Source organism: Guillardia theta (genome assembly GCF_000315625.1).
Source record: "Guillardia theta CCMP2712 unplaced genomic scaffold GUITHscaffold_57, whole genome shotgun sequence".
Taxonomy (NCBI): Eukaryota; class Cryptophyceae; order Pyrenomonadales; family Geminigeraceae; genus Guillardia; species Guillardia theta.
In genome coordinates, this window is record NW_005434617.1 from 436,268 (window position 1) to 452,391 (window position 16,124).

Here is a 16,124-nt window from a genome sequence, read left to right on the forward strand (position 1 = left end):
TGGACTCTCCCGTTTCGATCTGACTGTGGAAGGAGAAGTGTAACGTCGTCACAAATATGATGACGAACAAGAGCAGCGTGTACAAGTTCGATCGGCAGGGGTAGAAGATACAGCTCAACAGTTCTGACGTGAACACGGCACAAGTAGCAAACGCGTCCTGCATGCATTCCTCCACGTCGGTGGAGTCTGGATCTATCGCTCTCTTCATAGATCCTCGCTCAGGTTTCTTCACCTTCCTCACCTGCCTCGGCTGCATCAGCAGCTTCGGCTGAAACTTCTTGGGTTTCTCCATGCTCGAAACGGTTCCAACCCTTGAACTCGGCCCTCCCCGTGCAGTCAAGGCATGAGCTTCAGCTCCTCCTCCTCCTCCTCATCGTCGCATCTTCCAGTCCCTAGTCGGTCCAACTCTCTCCCCTCACTTCCTCGAGCTCTCCCCCCCACCCCCTTCCCTCCCATAGCTCCATGCCACCACGCCATCGCAAACGATGTGGCGAGGATGAGTGGGGATGAGGGCTACATAGCGCCTTTTGTGTACGGGCATGAAGGGGATGAGGGTGAAGATGTTTCAGTCAATTCTGAAGTGAACACCGCGATGGCTACGCATGTGCGGGGCGGGACGGGGGGAGGAGGAGGAGGAGGGGGAAAGGGAGAGGGAGGGAAGGATAACGATGGCATGGGGAAGAAGGATAAGAAGAGATGTGTTGGGGTAGGAAGCCAAGAGAGGACAGCAAGCCGTAGAGCTCAAGTAGACGAGGGTTTAGGGGAGGAATGGGCGTGGCATGGCAACAAGATGCGAGTTATGGCACAGACAAGAAGGGGGAGGAGAGGAAGGAGCGACGAGGAGCAACTTTCTTTGGTTCTGACCTCTTGCTTGTCAAGACCCGTTCCCATGCCACGAGACTACTATGAAGTGCTCGGGGTTCAGAAGAGTGCGGAAAAGCGGGACATCGAAAAAGCGTACTGAAGCACTGACCTGTTCTGGATGGCGGTAAAAGTCTTGCAGGTACAAGAAGTTAGCGTTAAAATGGCACCCGGACAAGAATCCTGATCGTCCTCAGCATGCCGAGGTAGAGAGCACGTGGAGCTTTCTTCAAATCAACTCAAACATTGAATGCAGAAAATGTTCAAGGAGATCAACGAGGCGTATCAGGTGGGCGGCAGCTGGATATGTCGATGCATCATGGCTGATCATGTCGCCTCCATCAGATCCTCACCGACGACCAGAAGAGAGCTCGATACGATCAGTTCGGACACGAAGGCGCCAACATGGGAATGGGTGGAGGCGCTAGGCATGGAGGGATGTACGCGCAGGAGTACGTGGAAGCTGCTGATGCGAGAGAGGAGCGTGTGACATGCTGTGTGGCAGGATGAGACCAGAAGATCTCTTCAACTTCTTCGACCACATGGGTTCTGGTGCGACTCCCCTCCACGTCATCTCACTTTCCCCCTCCTTCCTTGTCCTCCTCCTCTTCCCTCCCCTCTCCCGCCACCCGCAGCATCGTCGACCGTCACCGACTGCTTTCAGGCTTTGCCTTCGGTCCTGGCGTGCATTTCCGGTTTGGGCCTGGAGGAGCTCGTTACTATCACGGTTTGAACTGCACCTGAGCTTGAAGTCCTTGACACTTTTCTTTTGTCTTGCTGTTGTTTTTCCATGCGATGTTGTGTACTGGTTGCTTCTTTCTGCCTTCCTCTTGTTGTTGCAGCAAGAGGTAACACCTGTTGTCTGATGCCAGTGATTGTTGTCTGATGTCTGACTTTTGGCTGCCTTCAAGTGTGATTGTGTTACCGAAATCGTAATTTTGTGTTTTTGTGGTGTTCAGGATCGACAAGGAGACAGGCGCCTCAACAGCCTGATAGCACTTTTGGACTTTTGCAGGTCAGTTGTCCTCACCTCCATCTTCATCTTCATCTTCATCTTCATCTTCATCTTCATCTTCACTTTTCCTCTGCCTCTTCATCTTCATCTTCATCTTTGTCCATCTTCCATCCTTTGTGTCACTACCTTATACACCTTGTTGCTGACTGCTTTCTCAGCTGATGCCGATCTTGTTGATGTTCCTCTTCATGTTCAGCAATTTCTCAACCAACGAGAAATCTTCGACAGCCTCCCAGGTTCTGCTCGACATCAAAACGACAACCTTCTTGACCTCCCGTAGTTCACGTTTGAGAGAGATTCCATCCACATTGTGAAGCGAAGCTCTTCCATGCGAGGAGTTCCATACTACGTCAGACCAGCCTTCGAGAGTGCGGTAGATACATTGCTCTCCTCTCCTCTCCACTCGCCTCGTCCCGTCCGCAGTCCTGCTTCGCTGTGCAGTGCTCTGCTCTGCTCTTCTCTGCTCCCCTATGCTTTCCTGTCCTTTGCTCTTCCATGCTCTCTTCTGTGCTCCTCTGCTCTGCTCCTCCATCTCCTCCCCCTCCCAACTCTCTTCTCCCCTTTACTCTTCACGCTCGTTTGCTCACATGCTTGCTGTAGATGCATGCTCGCTTCGGGGATCGATCACACTGGATGGAAGAGTTTGACGTGCGTTCCTCCTGGTGCTCCTTGTGCTCCTGAGAAAACTTGTGGCAGGTGCGGGTGGAGGCAGACTATCACGCGAAGCTGCGGAAAGATTGCGATGCGGAGACGAAGAAGAGGGAGAAGCAGATGAAGGTGCAGAGAGTGGAGCATGAAGGATGCAAGGGAGAATTGGATGGGGGGAGAGGGAAGGGAGAGAAGGGAGGAGAGGAGGGAAGGAAGTTGAGGGAGGGGAGGAGGGGAGGGAGTTGAGGGGATGAAGAGAGGAGAAGGAGCTGACTTGGTCGGCAGTCGGCGATGGTGAGTGAGAGCGTCGAGGAGATGAAGAAATCATTCTCCGACACGATGCCCAGCTGCGAGAAGCTCTACGATGTCTTTGGGGATTTTTACTGATAGTCGTCATGCTACGAGTGTTAACTAGAATCATGGTCTTCCTGCTCTGCTTGCCCGGCCAGCTCGAGGAGGTTCAGATCTGTGGAGCCTCCCCTGCCCCCCTCCCCTCCTGCATGAAGGAATTTCGCCAGCCCCTGCACATGCTGCGAGTTGAGGAGAGCAGCGTCGGCAGGCAGAGCTTACCTGTAGGAGGACAACCACTGGCCGAACTCTCCCGACGATCCCAACCATCTGCGTCGAGCCATCACTCGAGAGCTACCAGGTCTGCCCACCTACATGTCCAGCTGATGCCGCCATGGGGGCCGACGATATGGAGACTATCACGCTGAGCTCAGTAGGAGAGCAGGAGCAGGAGAGGAAGCGGGACGGGGAAAGTGACGATTGAGAGGGGATAGTTGTAGAGGAGGAACAGCAGCAGCAGCACCCGCAGCAGGTGGGGGGGGGGGGGGAAGGGGCAGCAGCAGCAGCAGACCTCCTGTGGGCGAAACAAGGACATGGGACGACAAGGTTTTCTCGCGCTGCAACAAGATGAGAAGAAGAAGGAGCTGAGAACTTGTTACATGTCATACTGCCTTGCCCCCGACGGGTAGAAACATCCTTCCCCAGCTGTAGCGTTACAGTCTGCAACTCTCTTGATGCCAACCTGCCATTCTCTCATACTCAGTAGACACTTGCCTCCTCCTCCTCGTTCGCCTCTCCTCTCTCCTCCTCTCTCCTCTCTCCTCCACTTGTCCTCCACCTCGCTCCTCCTCTCCTCTCTTCTCCTCTTCCTCCTCCTCCTCACATCAAGCCCGAACTCCTTCTCCAATGAGTCGCCGTAGACGCGTCGACGCACAGCTCGCCTGCCGACAGGTTTAGGAGGGTCAAGAGGCGTCTGCGAGGACCTCGAGTAGAAGTGATCGATGGCTGAGGCTAGCGGGAGGTTGGCGGGGGACCTGAAGCGTCTTCAGCGACCGATGGGAGGGGAGGGATAGCTGACGGCTCGAAGGGAGGAACCATGCTGCCCTCCACTTGCGGGAAGACGTCGGGGATCGTTTCCTAGGTCGAGCTGGCGTCAGGGGCGAGGGAGAGGCAGGTTTCTCAGCTGCTGTGTCACCTGCCAGCGGCTCAAAGCATCTTCCCTGGTCAACAGCAGACTCACAACGTCTTCAGACCTGCGCTGCAACATCAGCGCCACGTGTCTACAACGAGCTCATGCTCGGATAAAGCACCATCTGTTCCCCCATACCCCTCTAATTCCTGCTCCATGCTCGCATGTCTCTCTGCTATGTGTTCTACCTCTCCCCCTTCCCCCTCTCCTCCCGTTTTGTCATCGTTCTGCTCTTTTTGCTTCCTAGAAGCCTCTCCACATCTGATCTGATCTCATCTCATCTCATCGCATCGCATCTCGTCTCATCTCGTTCTCTCATCTTCCACGCTTCTCTTCTTCACCTTCCCGACGCGACCAGACCGAGGTACAAGATGTTGTACTTGGTCTGCAGCACTTGCTGAAGCACTCCGATCTGAAGGTTGCACCTGCAGCACGTGAGAGGAGACGAGGAGGAAGAGGAGACAGGCACGGGTCTGAGGTCGTGCAGTTCTTGACGTAAGACTGGAAGCTGAACGCGTCTACTCGGACTGTTTGCGGGAAGATTGTGACGAGACCAGTCGCTGCTTCGACCTGCCAGTAACCTCAGACGAGGAGACGGAGAAGGAAGGGAGGACGGGAGCGATGCGAGTACCGTTGCGCTGGTCAGCAGGGCGTCAAAGCGAAGCTGTGGCATGGTGATGTTCCAGAAGAGGTCGGCTCGAAGAGTTGGAGTCTCAGCAGAGACGGCATTGTTCTCCTGCTCGCGCGCTCATCTTCCAGCATTCTTCATCCTCACTCACCATCGCAGACCCGAGCAGCCCGTCAGAGGACGTCACCACAGCTCCCAGCACCGAGCAGGTGCCCCCGCTGCAGTCTTGAGCCATGGCGGTCACGAGGGTCTGATCCACCCACATGTCCCTCCCGTTGGCTTGAGGCTCATCAGCAGCAGGTCGCAGGAGGCGACGCGTTACATTTGTTGGCGGCAAACTGCTCGAAGAAGCACAACTCGTAGGCGCAGGCGGACGATGACCTGCGATGAGCGTCAGGCATGGGGGGGCTCGCGTGCGAGTCACTTGGACGCGAGCTTCCTCTGCTGGCAGCACTGCATGTCTGCCGTGAACGCGTCGAGGCCCTGGCTCATCCGGTACTCGATGCCTGCGAGGGACGTCAGGCGCTCGACCGGAGGAGGAGCAAGAGGCGTCACAGCATTCAATGTCGGCTGCCAGCTGCGACTCGCCGTTGAGTTGCCGTCTGAAGGAGATGCAGCAAGACATGAAGGCGCTCTCGTAGCCCTAGTTGACATGCTCACTAGACCTCTCAGCCATCGAGCTCGTTACATTCGCCGGAGATGCCCCGAAGAGAATATTTGTACATAAACTCGTGCAGTTTGGCAGCATGTTGCAGACAGTCATGCAGTCAGGGAACTTGGTTGCCTGCCTCATTGTGAGCACAACACAACAGCAGTCGTGCCAGACCGTAGAGCACTCTGGAGGATTGAAGTTGGGATCTTCACAGATAGTGCAAGCTCTGTCAGGCTCGCGTCAACCGCAAGATAGACGAGGGTAGCGAGCACTTGTTGCCGTTTGCCTGGGGAGCGATGTTGAATGCTGTGCAACCCGCGCCGTACTGCTGGAAGACCTGAGGAGGATGCTCAATATCAGCACGAGCACAGGCAGCTACCAGACTTGGAAGGACTGATCCAGCATCGAGTAGATTCTTGTTGCTATGGCCGAAGGAAACAGTGAGGGCCTGGGATATGGTTGCGTGAGAGCTGGAGGTAGCAGATGGTAGAGTCTCATACACATGGTTGCATCTGTATTCGCATGTCTGCGAGACGGAGTTCCAAGAGCAGGCACGAGTGAACGTCTGGGAGGAGTGAGAGGAGGCAAGAGAAGGAGCAAGTGTCGTCACAGTGGAGTAGATCGCAGCGAGGTCGGCAAAGGAGGAGATGGTTCGGCCTGCAGGGTTCAGTGTCACATGCTCGAGCAGCACACGAGCAGCCAACTACCGCTGATCATCTGACTTGCGTCCGTAGAGGGCGAGGCGCACGCGGCAGCAGTTGCGAACACGTCACATTGAGCCTGCACAATATCAATGGGAGGAGGGACATGCGGGAAGGTAGTCTGCCTGTCCAGCATTGAGCTGCTGTATGCTGATGCCTTGACACCAGGGCAGGAGAGACGAGAACAAGGCCGAGAAGAGGAGGAAACGTACACCAGAGCGCTCGCTCCCTTGCTCCTCCTTCTTTCCTCGCTCCCGCAATGATTTCATCCTTGCTTGCTTGAAGCAACCATCGCCTCCTTGCAGGCCCCTCCTCCTTCTCACTCTCTCCGCCTCCAACGGTCTCTTCGATCTCACACCCTTGCCTCTACCCTCTCTCGTCACCTGTACATGTCCTGCTCATTGCTCTGTACATCCAATGCACCACAATCGAAGCTGCCAGGTTAGCTGCCGAACTTGTCGGGCCTTCATGCGTGGGGTAGGCATGTCATCAACGCTGGTGGGCAACCTTTACTCTCCTCTTAATTCTTCGTTTTCTTCCCTCTGCTCTTCTTCATTCTGTTTTTTGACTCCTTCCCTTTCCCTCTCCCACCCTCATCAGATCCTTCCAACTTCACTCGCGTTGCTCCGCTTCTGATCTTCCCTGTCCTGACTCGTCCTCCTCTATGCATCTCTTCCGTCCTTGAACACTCCTCTCTTGTCCTCCCCGATCCTCCTCGCTGCTCGCAAGCTCCTCGACCTCTTCATCCTTCAACCGCTTCCTCGTCCACCTGTAGCTACTGGATAGCAACACAAATGTTTTTAATTATAGTATTATTGTCTTTACTCATCAACACTTTCAGTACAAATCTTATGGGCACAAAGATTTGTACATGGTACAAAGTCACTTTTAAAATGAAATCATCAAGTCTGCCTAGTGAAGGGTCTAATAATTATTGAAAGACAGCAAAATGTCACTTAAGTCGTACGAGCGATTCATTAGTTGGGCAGCAGTGCGGAAAGCAGAAGACTTTGTCGAGAGTGAAGAAGGAGGGGTACCGTTCATAGCATTGAAAGGGGATGGATGAGGGGTGGTCGAACAAGCCGTTGAGGGAAATGATGGTGGTACAGCGAAATGAGAGGGAAGGAGTTGAGTGAGGGCAGTCCTAGCTGAGATTCTTCACATTGCTAGTGATTCGATAGCGTCAACATGGCCGAACAAGACATGGTTCACTTCAAAGTAGGAGGAGAACGATTCCAGATCAGCAGAGACTATCTCTTGTACGATCAGGAAAGCATACTGTTCAAGATGGTAGATGGAACATGGAACACGCTGAGGGACGAGGATGGATGCATTATCATCGACCGAGATCCGATTAGATTCCGCGTCCTCACCAATTTCCTGCGAACGAGAGAACTTGTTCTCGACTACGGCGTCACTGCATCCGGCATTCTCCAAGAGGCTAGCTTCTTCCAGCTGGAAGAACTTTCCCGCGCAGCTGCGGCCAAAGCAGATGAAAGCGACGAGCTTCGCCTTCTTACCTTGTATGTGGACGAAAGGAGGGGGAAGCTCCTCTGCCGCAGAGGAGAAGGAGAGGAGAAGATCCCCTCCAAAGCTGGCCTGACCATCTCCTTGTTCCGGGAAGCCCTCGTCCTTGTCTCACTGCATCTCGGCAAGGTTTCAGGCTTCAGCGTCAGCATCGCCTGCGGGTCTGATGGCAAGGAGGAGGAGAGACCTGCTGTGTGGAAGACAGAGGACAGCAGGAAGCAATCCGCCATGTTTCGGCTGAGTGCAGGAGAGCATTCCATCCGGCTCAACTTCACAGCCCGGGGATCGGGTGCCTTCAACGAAGTGAGTGAGGAGACAGTGAGGATATCCGACCTTAGACCACATGGCAGATTGCGAGCGTGTACGGACCTCTGAGACTTGAAGTGTGGAGGAAGAAGAACCTCTCCCTATGCTCGCTGCCATGTAACGTACCAGCAGGTATCCGAGCGTCAAGTACGAATGGATAGAAGGTTGGCATGACAGCATCACCCCCGAGAAAGTCGACAAGGTCAAGACTGATCTGCTTCACTCTTGTCGTGGCTGAAACGATGACTCTCAGTGGAGAGCGAAGGTGCAGGACAACAGCATGCTAGCTGACTCGCGAGAGATCGGTGAGCCGCCTCTTGCCAGCCCAATGACCATGACACGCTTTACAGCTGCAGCCATGAGTGCGATCCTTCAGTCATGTCAGGGCGAGTGACTCAACTCAGCTGCTGGAGCCTGCAATGAGTCAACAAGAGGAGAGATGAACTGAGAGATATGGCATGCCCCTGTTCATTGTGTAAACTTTCCTTGCTCTAGCGACGCTCCCTACAAATATTTTCGGGCCCACATGGTCAGATCCTTGGTTTCCTTATCGTCAGAATCGCTAGCCTGTGTAAAAGTTACAATTGAGAAAGACACCATCAAGACAGGCTCACCTGCTTCAAAACTTCCATGATCGCTTGTGAGTTCAAGTGAGGCTTGATCCTCTCCTGATATGTTTCTCCCAAATCCCCGAGCAGACCAACTGCCTTCTTCAATGTCTCTTCCGTACTATTATTCACATTTGACATCGACTCTATCAGCACAAGGCAGCCCTCCTTGAGAGCAACAGGAGTAAAGAATGCCTCGACCGCGCGGGCTGTTCCATCCTTCTCTGCCTGTTTCAATCCGTGCAAGATACCCACATACCCATCGAAAACACCTTCTGTCAGGGCAGTCAAATAATTCCTCATGTCCTCGTCCTCTCCAGCTGCCAGGTCATTCTGAAGCTTCAAACATGTCTGGCAAGCTGCCTGCAAAGCCCTGAACCAGTACTGTAGGTACTTCTCCATATCCTTAGTGATTGCCATCGCAATATCTCCAAAGCTAGAGCAAATTGCAGGCTTGATGTAATCGTGAACCTGAACGTAATCCGCATCAACTTCCGCTCGATGGAACACAGTCAGAAGCGCCTCCACAAGAGGATCACAATACTGAGTTACATTCCCCTCCAGGCATCGTGCTAAGTCAGATACAGTTGTCACTGCGAGGACACAGAGAGGAGCGTCATGACAGGCATGAACGCAACTGACCAAGATGGGACCAAACGAAGCCATGTACCTCTGGAAGCCCTGCTCGAGTACATTCAACACCGTATCCACTGCTAACAATGCTTCCTGAGCCGCCATTGTATTCTGTGAGCTAAAAACTTGGAGGAAGAGAGTCATTAGCTTGTCTGCCAAGGAAAGGCCACTGGCATCAGCCACCATGAGCACGTCAGTCTTGCCACTCATGTTGCCAATGCACGTCTGAATGGCACCGCAGAAGAAGCTCTGCCACTCACTTCGAGTATTGTTGTCATCCGCGTTCAGCACCTGCATGGTGAAGGTTTGATTCAACCTTTCACCAAGCATAGGGAGGAGCACAGGGACAATGAACGATTCGACAACTGGTGTCGCACCAGGGCACTTGCTCGGATTTGCTGTTGCTATCAACGCATTCAGAGCCTCGTATGCCGTTGCTCTCAGATTATCTTCAGAGGCATCCTGACGGTCTCCAGTAGCAATCAAGCATTCCACAGTGGACACGAACACGTTACTGAGCGGAAATTGGTTCAAAGCTGTGGGCAAATCCTCCAAGAATGCAACAAGGTTCGAAGAAATATGGTGGATGCACCAGCAGAGATGATTGGCTGTCTTAGGCTCGGCACCTGGAATCACCATGCAAATCTGAGGAACAAGCTGCTCAAGATGGTCCTTGATGAAATTGAAGTTCATTTCACAGACTCTCATCAGAGTCCATGCTGACGAGTTCTTGATGAGCAACTGCTCAGTATCCTGGCTGTCCTTCTTCAAATAGGCAAGAACGTTATCAAGCATCTGTGTGGCATTCATCGCTTGAGTCAGCAGCTGGTCGTCTGGTCCATCCATGATGCACCCAAAGGCCACGATGGCTGCTTCACAAAGTCTCCAGTTAGATTCTCTGACATGTTGGCCGACCCATGGCACAACTTTCTCAACAACTTCATCTCTGATAACTTGAGAGATGGAAGCCAAGCAGAACGCTGCTTCTGTCGACTTGTTGAACGACTCGTCATCTTGACCTTCTTCTTGCTGTGCCATGGCAGTGAGCAAGACTGGAATCAAGTATTGAGCAGCACCCTTGACAAAATTGTTGCATCCAGATTCACCATCCAACAGGCGATCATACTCAACATCGCAGATTTGAATCCAGAAGGCGATGGCCTGCCTCGCCACTGCATCTGGCTGAGTTGAAATGGCGCTGATTGTCAACTCCAAGAGAGCTTGCATGTACTGCAAAAGCCTGTCGTAATACAACTCTGCAATGCGGCCAAGACACTGGAAAGCGTTCTCTCGGACCTAAGACGGCCTCAGCGATCTAAGAAAACATGAGTGCCATGTTTACCTGCTCACTGGCCTGAGTGGTGCAAGCCTCGCAAATGACTTGCATGATGTAATTACGTTCAGCATCGACCTGGATAATTTATCAAACTGACTGTGGACGTCTTTCAGCATTAGGAAGTGATGCCTGAAAGTTGCGGTCTGCAAACTCGAGGGCATTGGCAAGTGCTTGGGTTGCAGCGATCTTAATGTTCAGATCCTGCTCTTCCGTGCGCATTCCTGCTACGACCTGGAAAGGAGTCACCATAATTGCAAGCTTCGAATATCAGTCCTTTGACACACCGCAGTCAAGATATCATTAGACTTGCTGTGAAGACAATCCGTTTCGAGCTGTGCAATCTCTTCGCAGATGTAACCGATGGTGTGTAGAGCAGCTTCTTTCTTAGCAACCCCTAGCAGAGCGACTGAGTGAATTGGCAGCGAAGTGTCAAGAGAATACCCGAAGGATTAGCTTCCGGTTTTACAACAAACGACAAGAGAGCTTGAACCAAGTCTTCCCATTGTTGCTGAACATCAAATACGGCACGTCAGAAACTCATCGTACCTGAAAACTGTCACGAATTCATAAGGTTCTTACCTTGGGCAATTCAATGGTTGCAATTTTGGAAATGACTTGAGCTGAAGCCAAACGAACATCCTTTTGAGTGGATCCAAGAGCGTTCACACTGTTCAGCAGATTAAACGGTAGAGGAGAATGTAAAGGTAGCTACCTGTTGGCTTTCACTTTATTCCTGATCTCTGGATTGAGGGACATCCAATCGTTTGCCAACTTCACCGCCTTTGACGCAGAGTGAGGATCAAACTCGAAGAAAACATGAGGAAAACTAAACCTGCTGGTGCTCTTTCGAAGTCATGTAGTTCTTGAGCAAGATACCAGCCAACGCTCGTCCTTGCGCAGAAGGAGAGCTCTCATCAGCAAGCTCTTGACTCAGGAGGCTGATGCAAATGTCAGAGTTCGAGGCATGAGCTCTCAGTGCATCATACAAAAGGTGATTCGCTGGGTCAGTTTCGAACGATTGCTTGAGCTGAGCCTCAGCAGCATTTCGAACAGTGGCGTCTGCGTTCAAGGTCTCAGTCAGAGGTGTCTTGTTGCCATGATACGCAACATCCACATACCTGGATTTGTTGTCGCGATCAAGGCTTGTCGGATTGTTGTTGCGTCCATGGTGACGCAACCTTGCCAAGCATCGTGAGCGAAATTACCAAAGCAGAATCTACATCAATGATGGAAACAAACAACAAGTTCGGTAGTTGGCAGCATTTCAGCGCTAATTCGAATCTCAGCAAGCAGTCTAAGAGGAAGAGGCAGGAAGGCAGTATCTAGAACAGCATGCGGGCATGGCGGAAAAGACAGTCACTTGGGATCATGACCAGACAAGTCCTTCATAGTGCGTAAGGATTCACGTGTAATATACAAGAACGAGTCTTTAAAACAAAGTGCATGAAAGTGATTCAGGGAGAAATCCCAGGAAATGAACGAGAAGGAGGATACAGTGGAAGGAACAGTTGAATCAAAGGATTAAGAGGAGGTGAAAGGATGCTAAAGGGACTAGAGGACCAGAAGAAATAAGCTGTGCAGAAGGGCGCATGGAAGTGAAGTGAGAAAGATAGAGGAGAAATTGAGAAGAGCGGCAAGCAGAGCAAGGAGGCAGGGCCTGATGCCGAAAACATGGCTGGATGCCAGCATGAGCAGCAGAGGGCGGGAAGTCTCAGGAGCACGAGTGGGGGGTGGGGGTGGAGGCACTTGGTCTTTGGTTAGGGAATTGTGGGGTACTCAGATATGGAAATATGGGTAGTCAATCAAACAAAGGGGTAGTGTGGCAAGGGGGTACTTTTGTCATGGAGCAACGGGTACTTGTTGAAACAGAAGGGGTGAACATTCACAGGTGGTGTCGATTACAGTCAAAGAAGGGGGTATGAAGAGGGAAAAGTAGGGTAGGGATTGAAAAAGTGGGGTGTACAGGAAAAAGGGTGGGTACTGAACCAAGAAGGTGGGTAGAAAGAAACCGGGTAGTAGTGTTCGGGTGCTGTATGGGGGGGTAGCTCCCTGAAAAGGAAGGGTGCGAATCTGAAACTTGATTTGAATTTTTCAAGTCTGGAATGCCACCACATTTTTAATGGTCATAAGTACCGGTACTGGTGTCACAAAAATAACTGAAAGGGTTCAGATTTCAAGATGAGGGGTAGTCGCTCAACAGTGGCGGTGGGACGACCGGATAGGACTTTGGTCATAGCAACCGGTATGAGAAGTGAGCTAGGAATTGATAATAAGCAGGTCCTAGGAATATGAAATTTGAATTGCGCGCGGAAAGGACAGGTCAGCATGAGACTGAGGACCGGTCCTTTTGTCATCATTTACTTAGGTGGCCGTGGGAGCACTTAGGGGTAGTTGACTAACCAAAGTACCCCCAGTTTTTACTGGATTGGCAAGGAATGCTAGGGGGTACTAGGAAAAGCGTACCGTCACTTTTCATCATGATGTATCTCCAAAAAATGTGCCAAGAAAGTCTATAAAAGGCCGACCTGGGATGTCCCCCATCTACCACGCATTCCTCGCATCACTTCGCACATCGCTCCTCAGACATGGACAGTGGAAAGGAACGGGTGAAGTGCCCTAATCACATCATGTGCCATAGTGTCAATGAGAAGCTGTATTTCGACTGCCACGGAGGTCGATGCCTTGATTGCAACATGACTTATGCGCGCGATTTCATCTTCTTTACGTCGGAAGAGGTCTCAGGGGAGGAATGCCCGGTCTGCCTGGACACTTCAAAGGAAAACTTTCTTAAATACCCGTGTGGACACTACATCTGTGTTGATTGCTTCTATCCAACGATGAGGATGGACGGTCCAAGAGAAGTGGACTTTGATCCAGAGTTCTTTTCAAACCAAACAGAGGACATCACGGATGGAATATCTGATGACCTGTTTGAACGCTGGCAGCAGGAAGAACGCCCTGAGTATTATGCTTGGGATCGGGCTGACGACAAGTTTCAGCAAACAGAGCAAGAGAGAATGCAACATCACCAACGACTCTTGCGGCGTTGCCCAAAGTGCAGATACAAGGGCCTGCCTGTAGCAGGAAAAGTTGGTGGCTCTAGGGCCTGTGTTGAATGCCCGTATTCCAATGCAGGGCAGTGGATCGGTATTCTATCCAATTGAAAGCGGCTCTAGGGTCTGCGTTGCAGTCATCTAGCAACTAAATAAAGATTAGGAAAACATGAGCAGATCACATGGAAAATAAAAAAATCAAGTTCATATAAAGGATGCAACAGTACGTCCTTCTCCCAAATGCCCTCCTTCAGATGGCACACTGTATTCAAACACCTTAAAACAGCATCATCACCAGCACCAGCCGTGACTATCTCAATGTGTTGCTGCTGTATTGACATAAGCGTTGGTGAAGCGAAGCTCGCCTACTTTCAACTTCCTGAATTCAAAACCTACCATACCGTGGCATCATCCAAAACCTACCATACTGCATCATCATTTGTATCTGTGTATACTTGTTCATGCCATTGACTTTTTCAATGTAACTTGAGATGGAAAAATTGTTTGGCAGATTCGCTGCGATGTCGCTTTTAAAGAGTATCAATATGTTCCATGATCTTGAAACTTGAAAGATGAGAAGATCATCAACCAAATTGAAACCCAGTGGTGGCCCGGGAAACGGCCCTTACGGTACCGCCCGGCCCGGGTGACTAGGCCGCTGCCCCCGGGGCCCGGGACTCCGATCAGGATGTAGCCGGCAACTTAAAGGAGGAGGCGGGTAGAAAATTTGAGCCAGTGCACTGGGAAGCGCCCCATGCGGAGGATGGGAGTGGAGGGAAGGGAGAAGGAGGGAGAGGGGGAAGGGGAGGGGTGAAGGAAGGGGATAAAGAGGAGGAGAGAGGGACGATACAGACACGAGAGGGAGGGAAAGAAGATGAGAAGGAAAGGGAGGAAATTGAAGAGGGAGAAACAATTGAAGGGTGGTGAAGGGAGAGGATAGGATCGGATGATGGTGTCTGACGTGTCAGTTGCGTCCTCTGACCCCTGATTTTTCAATCGGGCAGCCATAGAGTCATCATCTCATGGCTTGCTGAAAGATGTTGTTGGTGAGGATAAAACCTTTCACTCAGTGATTTCCATGACTGCAAATGGTACCAGCTCTCTGCTACGATGCTCAGCCTCCATGCTCGGAGAAGCCTCCTCTGCATCCTCCTCCTCCTCTCCTCTTTCCTCAATCTCTGCACTCCTTTCGCGCCAGCGGCTCTCCACATTCAGCGGAGCCTCCCTTCCTGTTGGCGTCCGGCATGGCCCTCCAGGTGCCACGACTCTGAGTTGGCAACGGTGACACTGAGGCCCTTGTAGTCTCAGCAGGTCATGCCGGCAAACAAGCACATGGAAATGCGCCAACGAGGTCTCAATCCCATGGCCCGACCTTGCCGCTGATCCCTTCTCCGCCAGGACGTGAGAGGTTTCGAGGAGGAGGAGGACGAGAGGTAAATCTCCCTTCCCCCTCCCTGCTCTTCTCAGCTTCTTCTGCAGCCTGCGGAAGAGCACGCGGAGGAAGATGCGCGACAAGTCCAGCACAAGGTCACTCGCAGGGAAGAAGCTGAAGGTGAGGGAGGAGAGCAGGAGCTCGTGAAACGTTTTCAGCTGATACCCTACAAGCGGACGCGGGCGCGGGGGACCTCAACGGAGTTCCTGGTGGAGGAGCTCACGACAGATGATGGGCTCTTGCTCTCTGGAGGGCTGCTGCTAGAGGTACTGACCCCTCAGGAGCAGGAGGAGCAGGAGGGGGAGGAGCAGCAGGAGGAGGAGCAGGAGGAGGAAGTGGTGGTGGTCTGACTGTTTGCTCAACCCCAAGGCTCGCTCCAACTGGGTCCGAGACCTGATGTCTACCGGTCGATCGCTCCTCCTCCGCCGGATCGCCGACCGTCTTGGCTTCATTGGCCTCTGGTCCGTCTTCGTCTCCCTCCTCTTCGCCTTCTCCCCCGACGACTGGCACGTGCACGAGGTCCTCAAGGTGCCCGAGTGGCCGCACGAGCTCGTCGGTGGTTTCCTGTCCATCCTCCTCGTGTTCAGGACAGATCAGGCGTACCAGAGGTTCTGGGAAGGAAGGGAGCGATGGGCTGACGTAGCAGGTCATGGATCTTTCTCTTTTCCTCTCCCCTCCTCTTGCTCCTCCTCCTCCAACACCACCACCATCACCAACACCTCCTCCTCCTCCTCCTCTCCTCGATCCTTCTTTCTCATCCTGTCGTGCTGCTCGCCCTCTTGCTCGTCATGCTGTCCTTCCGTCCTGAGCATGCGCCTGTTCTTCTTCTCTTCCTCCTCCCCTCACAGCACTGTTGGCTGAAGTCTCATCGCTGGCAGCCCATCTCCGTACGATGACTCGCATCACGGTGACGGCGGTGGAGCCGCGATCTCAGGACGCGATCCTCTCCCACCTCTGCGCCTTCCCCATCACGCTGAAGCAGCACCTGAGGGGAGAGAGGAGTGGCTCTGAACTAGAGCCCATTTTCGACGCGTTCAATCCCAACGAGGTCGAGGACGGGGACGAGGACGGGTCCCACAACATTCAGAACATCCTCGGAGCCAACAACATGCCCCTGACCCTGTTGACGTCTCTCTCTTCACAGGTCCGCCCCCCTCCTTCCCTTACTCCCTCCTCCCTCCATTACCCCTTCCTCCTCCTCCCCTCCTCCTCCCCCCGCCCCCCCCTCCTCCTCCTCCTCCTCCTCC

At 52.6% G+C, this 16,124-nt stretch overlaps 6 protein-coding genes across 6 annotated transcripts in view; 4 read left to right on the plus strand and 2 right to left on the minus strand.

Moving 5' to 3' along the window:
* Positions 1-889: 889 nt before the first annotated feature.
* GUITHDRAFT_74529 (hypothetical protein) lies at positions 890-1,371 on the plus strand (the record flags this gene model as incomplete). Its single annotated transcript, XM_005828729.1, has 4 exons — positions 890-957; positions 1,004-1,067; positions 1,118-1,150; positions 1,207-1,371. 4 exons carry the CDS (start codon positions 890-892, stop codon positions 1,369-1,371), a joined length of 330 nt encoding a protein of 109 aa, XP_005828786.1.
* Positions 1,372-2,984: 1,613 nt separating this feature from the next.
* Positions 2,985-6,118, minus strand: GUITHDRAFT_141788 (hypothetical protein; the record flags this gene model as incomplete). Its single annotated transcript, XM_005828730.1, has 20 exons — positions 2,985-3,020; positions 3,095-3,142; positions 3,171-3,236; positions 3,384-3,429; positions 3,472-3,554; positions 3,696-3,753; positions 3,796-3,846; positions 3,891-3,949; positions 4,008-4,065; positions 4,343-4,426; positions 4,471-4,571; positions 4,633-4,737; positions 4,781-4,908; positions 4,952-5,010; positions 5,054-5,135; positions 5,290-5,413; positions 5,456-5,507; positions 5,554-5,618; positions 5,661-5,938; positions 5,989-6,118. The coding sequence occupies 20 exons, from the start codon at positions 6,116-6,118 to the stop codon at positions 2,985-2,987; spliced, it is 1,713 nt and encodes a 570-aa protein (XP_005828787.1).
* A 1,052-nt stretch (positions 6,119-7,170) lies between these two features.
* GUITHDRAFT_112226 (hypothetical protein) lies at positions 7,171-8,209 on the plus strand (the record flags this gene model as incomplete). Its single annotated transcript, XM_005828731.1, has 5 exons — positions 7,171-7,812; positions 7,860-7,894; positions 7,948-8,017; positions 8,069-8,120; positions 8,166-8,209. 5 exons carry the CDS (start codon positions 7,171-7,173, stop codon positions 8,207-8,209), a joined length of 843 nt encoding a protein of 280 aa, XP_005828788.1.
* Positions 8,210-8,319: 110 nt separating this feature from the next.
* On the minus strand, positions 8,320-11,559 carry GUITHDRAFT_112227 (hypothetical protein; the record flags this gene model as incomplete). The annotated part of the gene is made up of 11 exons (XM_005828732.1): positions 8,320-8,382; positions 8,430-10,352; positions 10,399-10,436; positions 10,497-10,623; positions 10,677-10,786; positions 10,834-10,900; positions 10,972-11,059; positions 11,105-11,172; positions 11,225-11,330; positions 11,379-11,451; positions 11,511-11,559. The coding sequence occupies 11 exons, from the start codon at positions 11,557-11,559 to the stop codon at positions 8,320-8,322; spliced, it is 2,712 nt and encodes a 903-aa protein (XP_005828789.1).
* A 1,312-nt stretch (positions 11,560-12,871) lies between these two features.
* GUITHDRAFT_153757 (hypothetical protein) lies at positions 12,872-13,655 on the plus strand. The gene has a single exon (XM_005828733.1). The coding sequence runs from the start codon at positions 12,978-12,980 to the stop codon at positions 13,554-13,556; it is 579 nt and encodes a 192-aa protein (XP_005828790.1). The 5' UTR covers positions 12,872-12,977; the 3' UTR covers positions 13,557-13,655.
* A 1,294-nt stretch (positions 13,656-14,949) lies between these two features.
* The window catches only part of GUITHDRAFT_112228 (hypothetical protein), a gene marked incomplete at both ends in the record, with an annotated part of 2,026 nt that continues 851 nt past the window's right edge, over positions 14,950-16,124 (plus strand). The window contains 4 exons of the mRNA XM_005828734.1: positions 14,950-14,997; positions 15,036-15,143; positions 15,247-15,523; positions 15,756-16,021. Of these exons, the coding sequence (XP_005828791.1) occupies positions 14,950-14,997; positions 15,036-15,143; positions 15,247-15,523; positions 15,756-16,021 (699 nt within the window). The remainder of the gene's footprint in view (positions 14,998-15,035; positions 15,144-15,246; positions 15,524-15,755; positions 16,022-16,124) is intronic.

Excerpts from the sequence above, each read along its gene's own strand:
- GUITHDRAFT_153757 (XM_005828733.1), top strand. The coding sequence starts at position 12,978 with ATGGACAGTGGAAAGGAACGGGTGAAGTGCCCTAATCACATCATGTGC.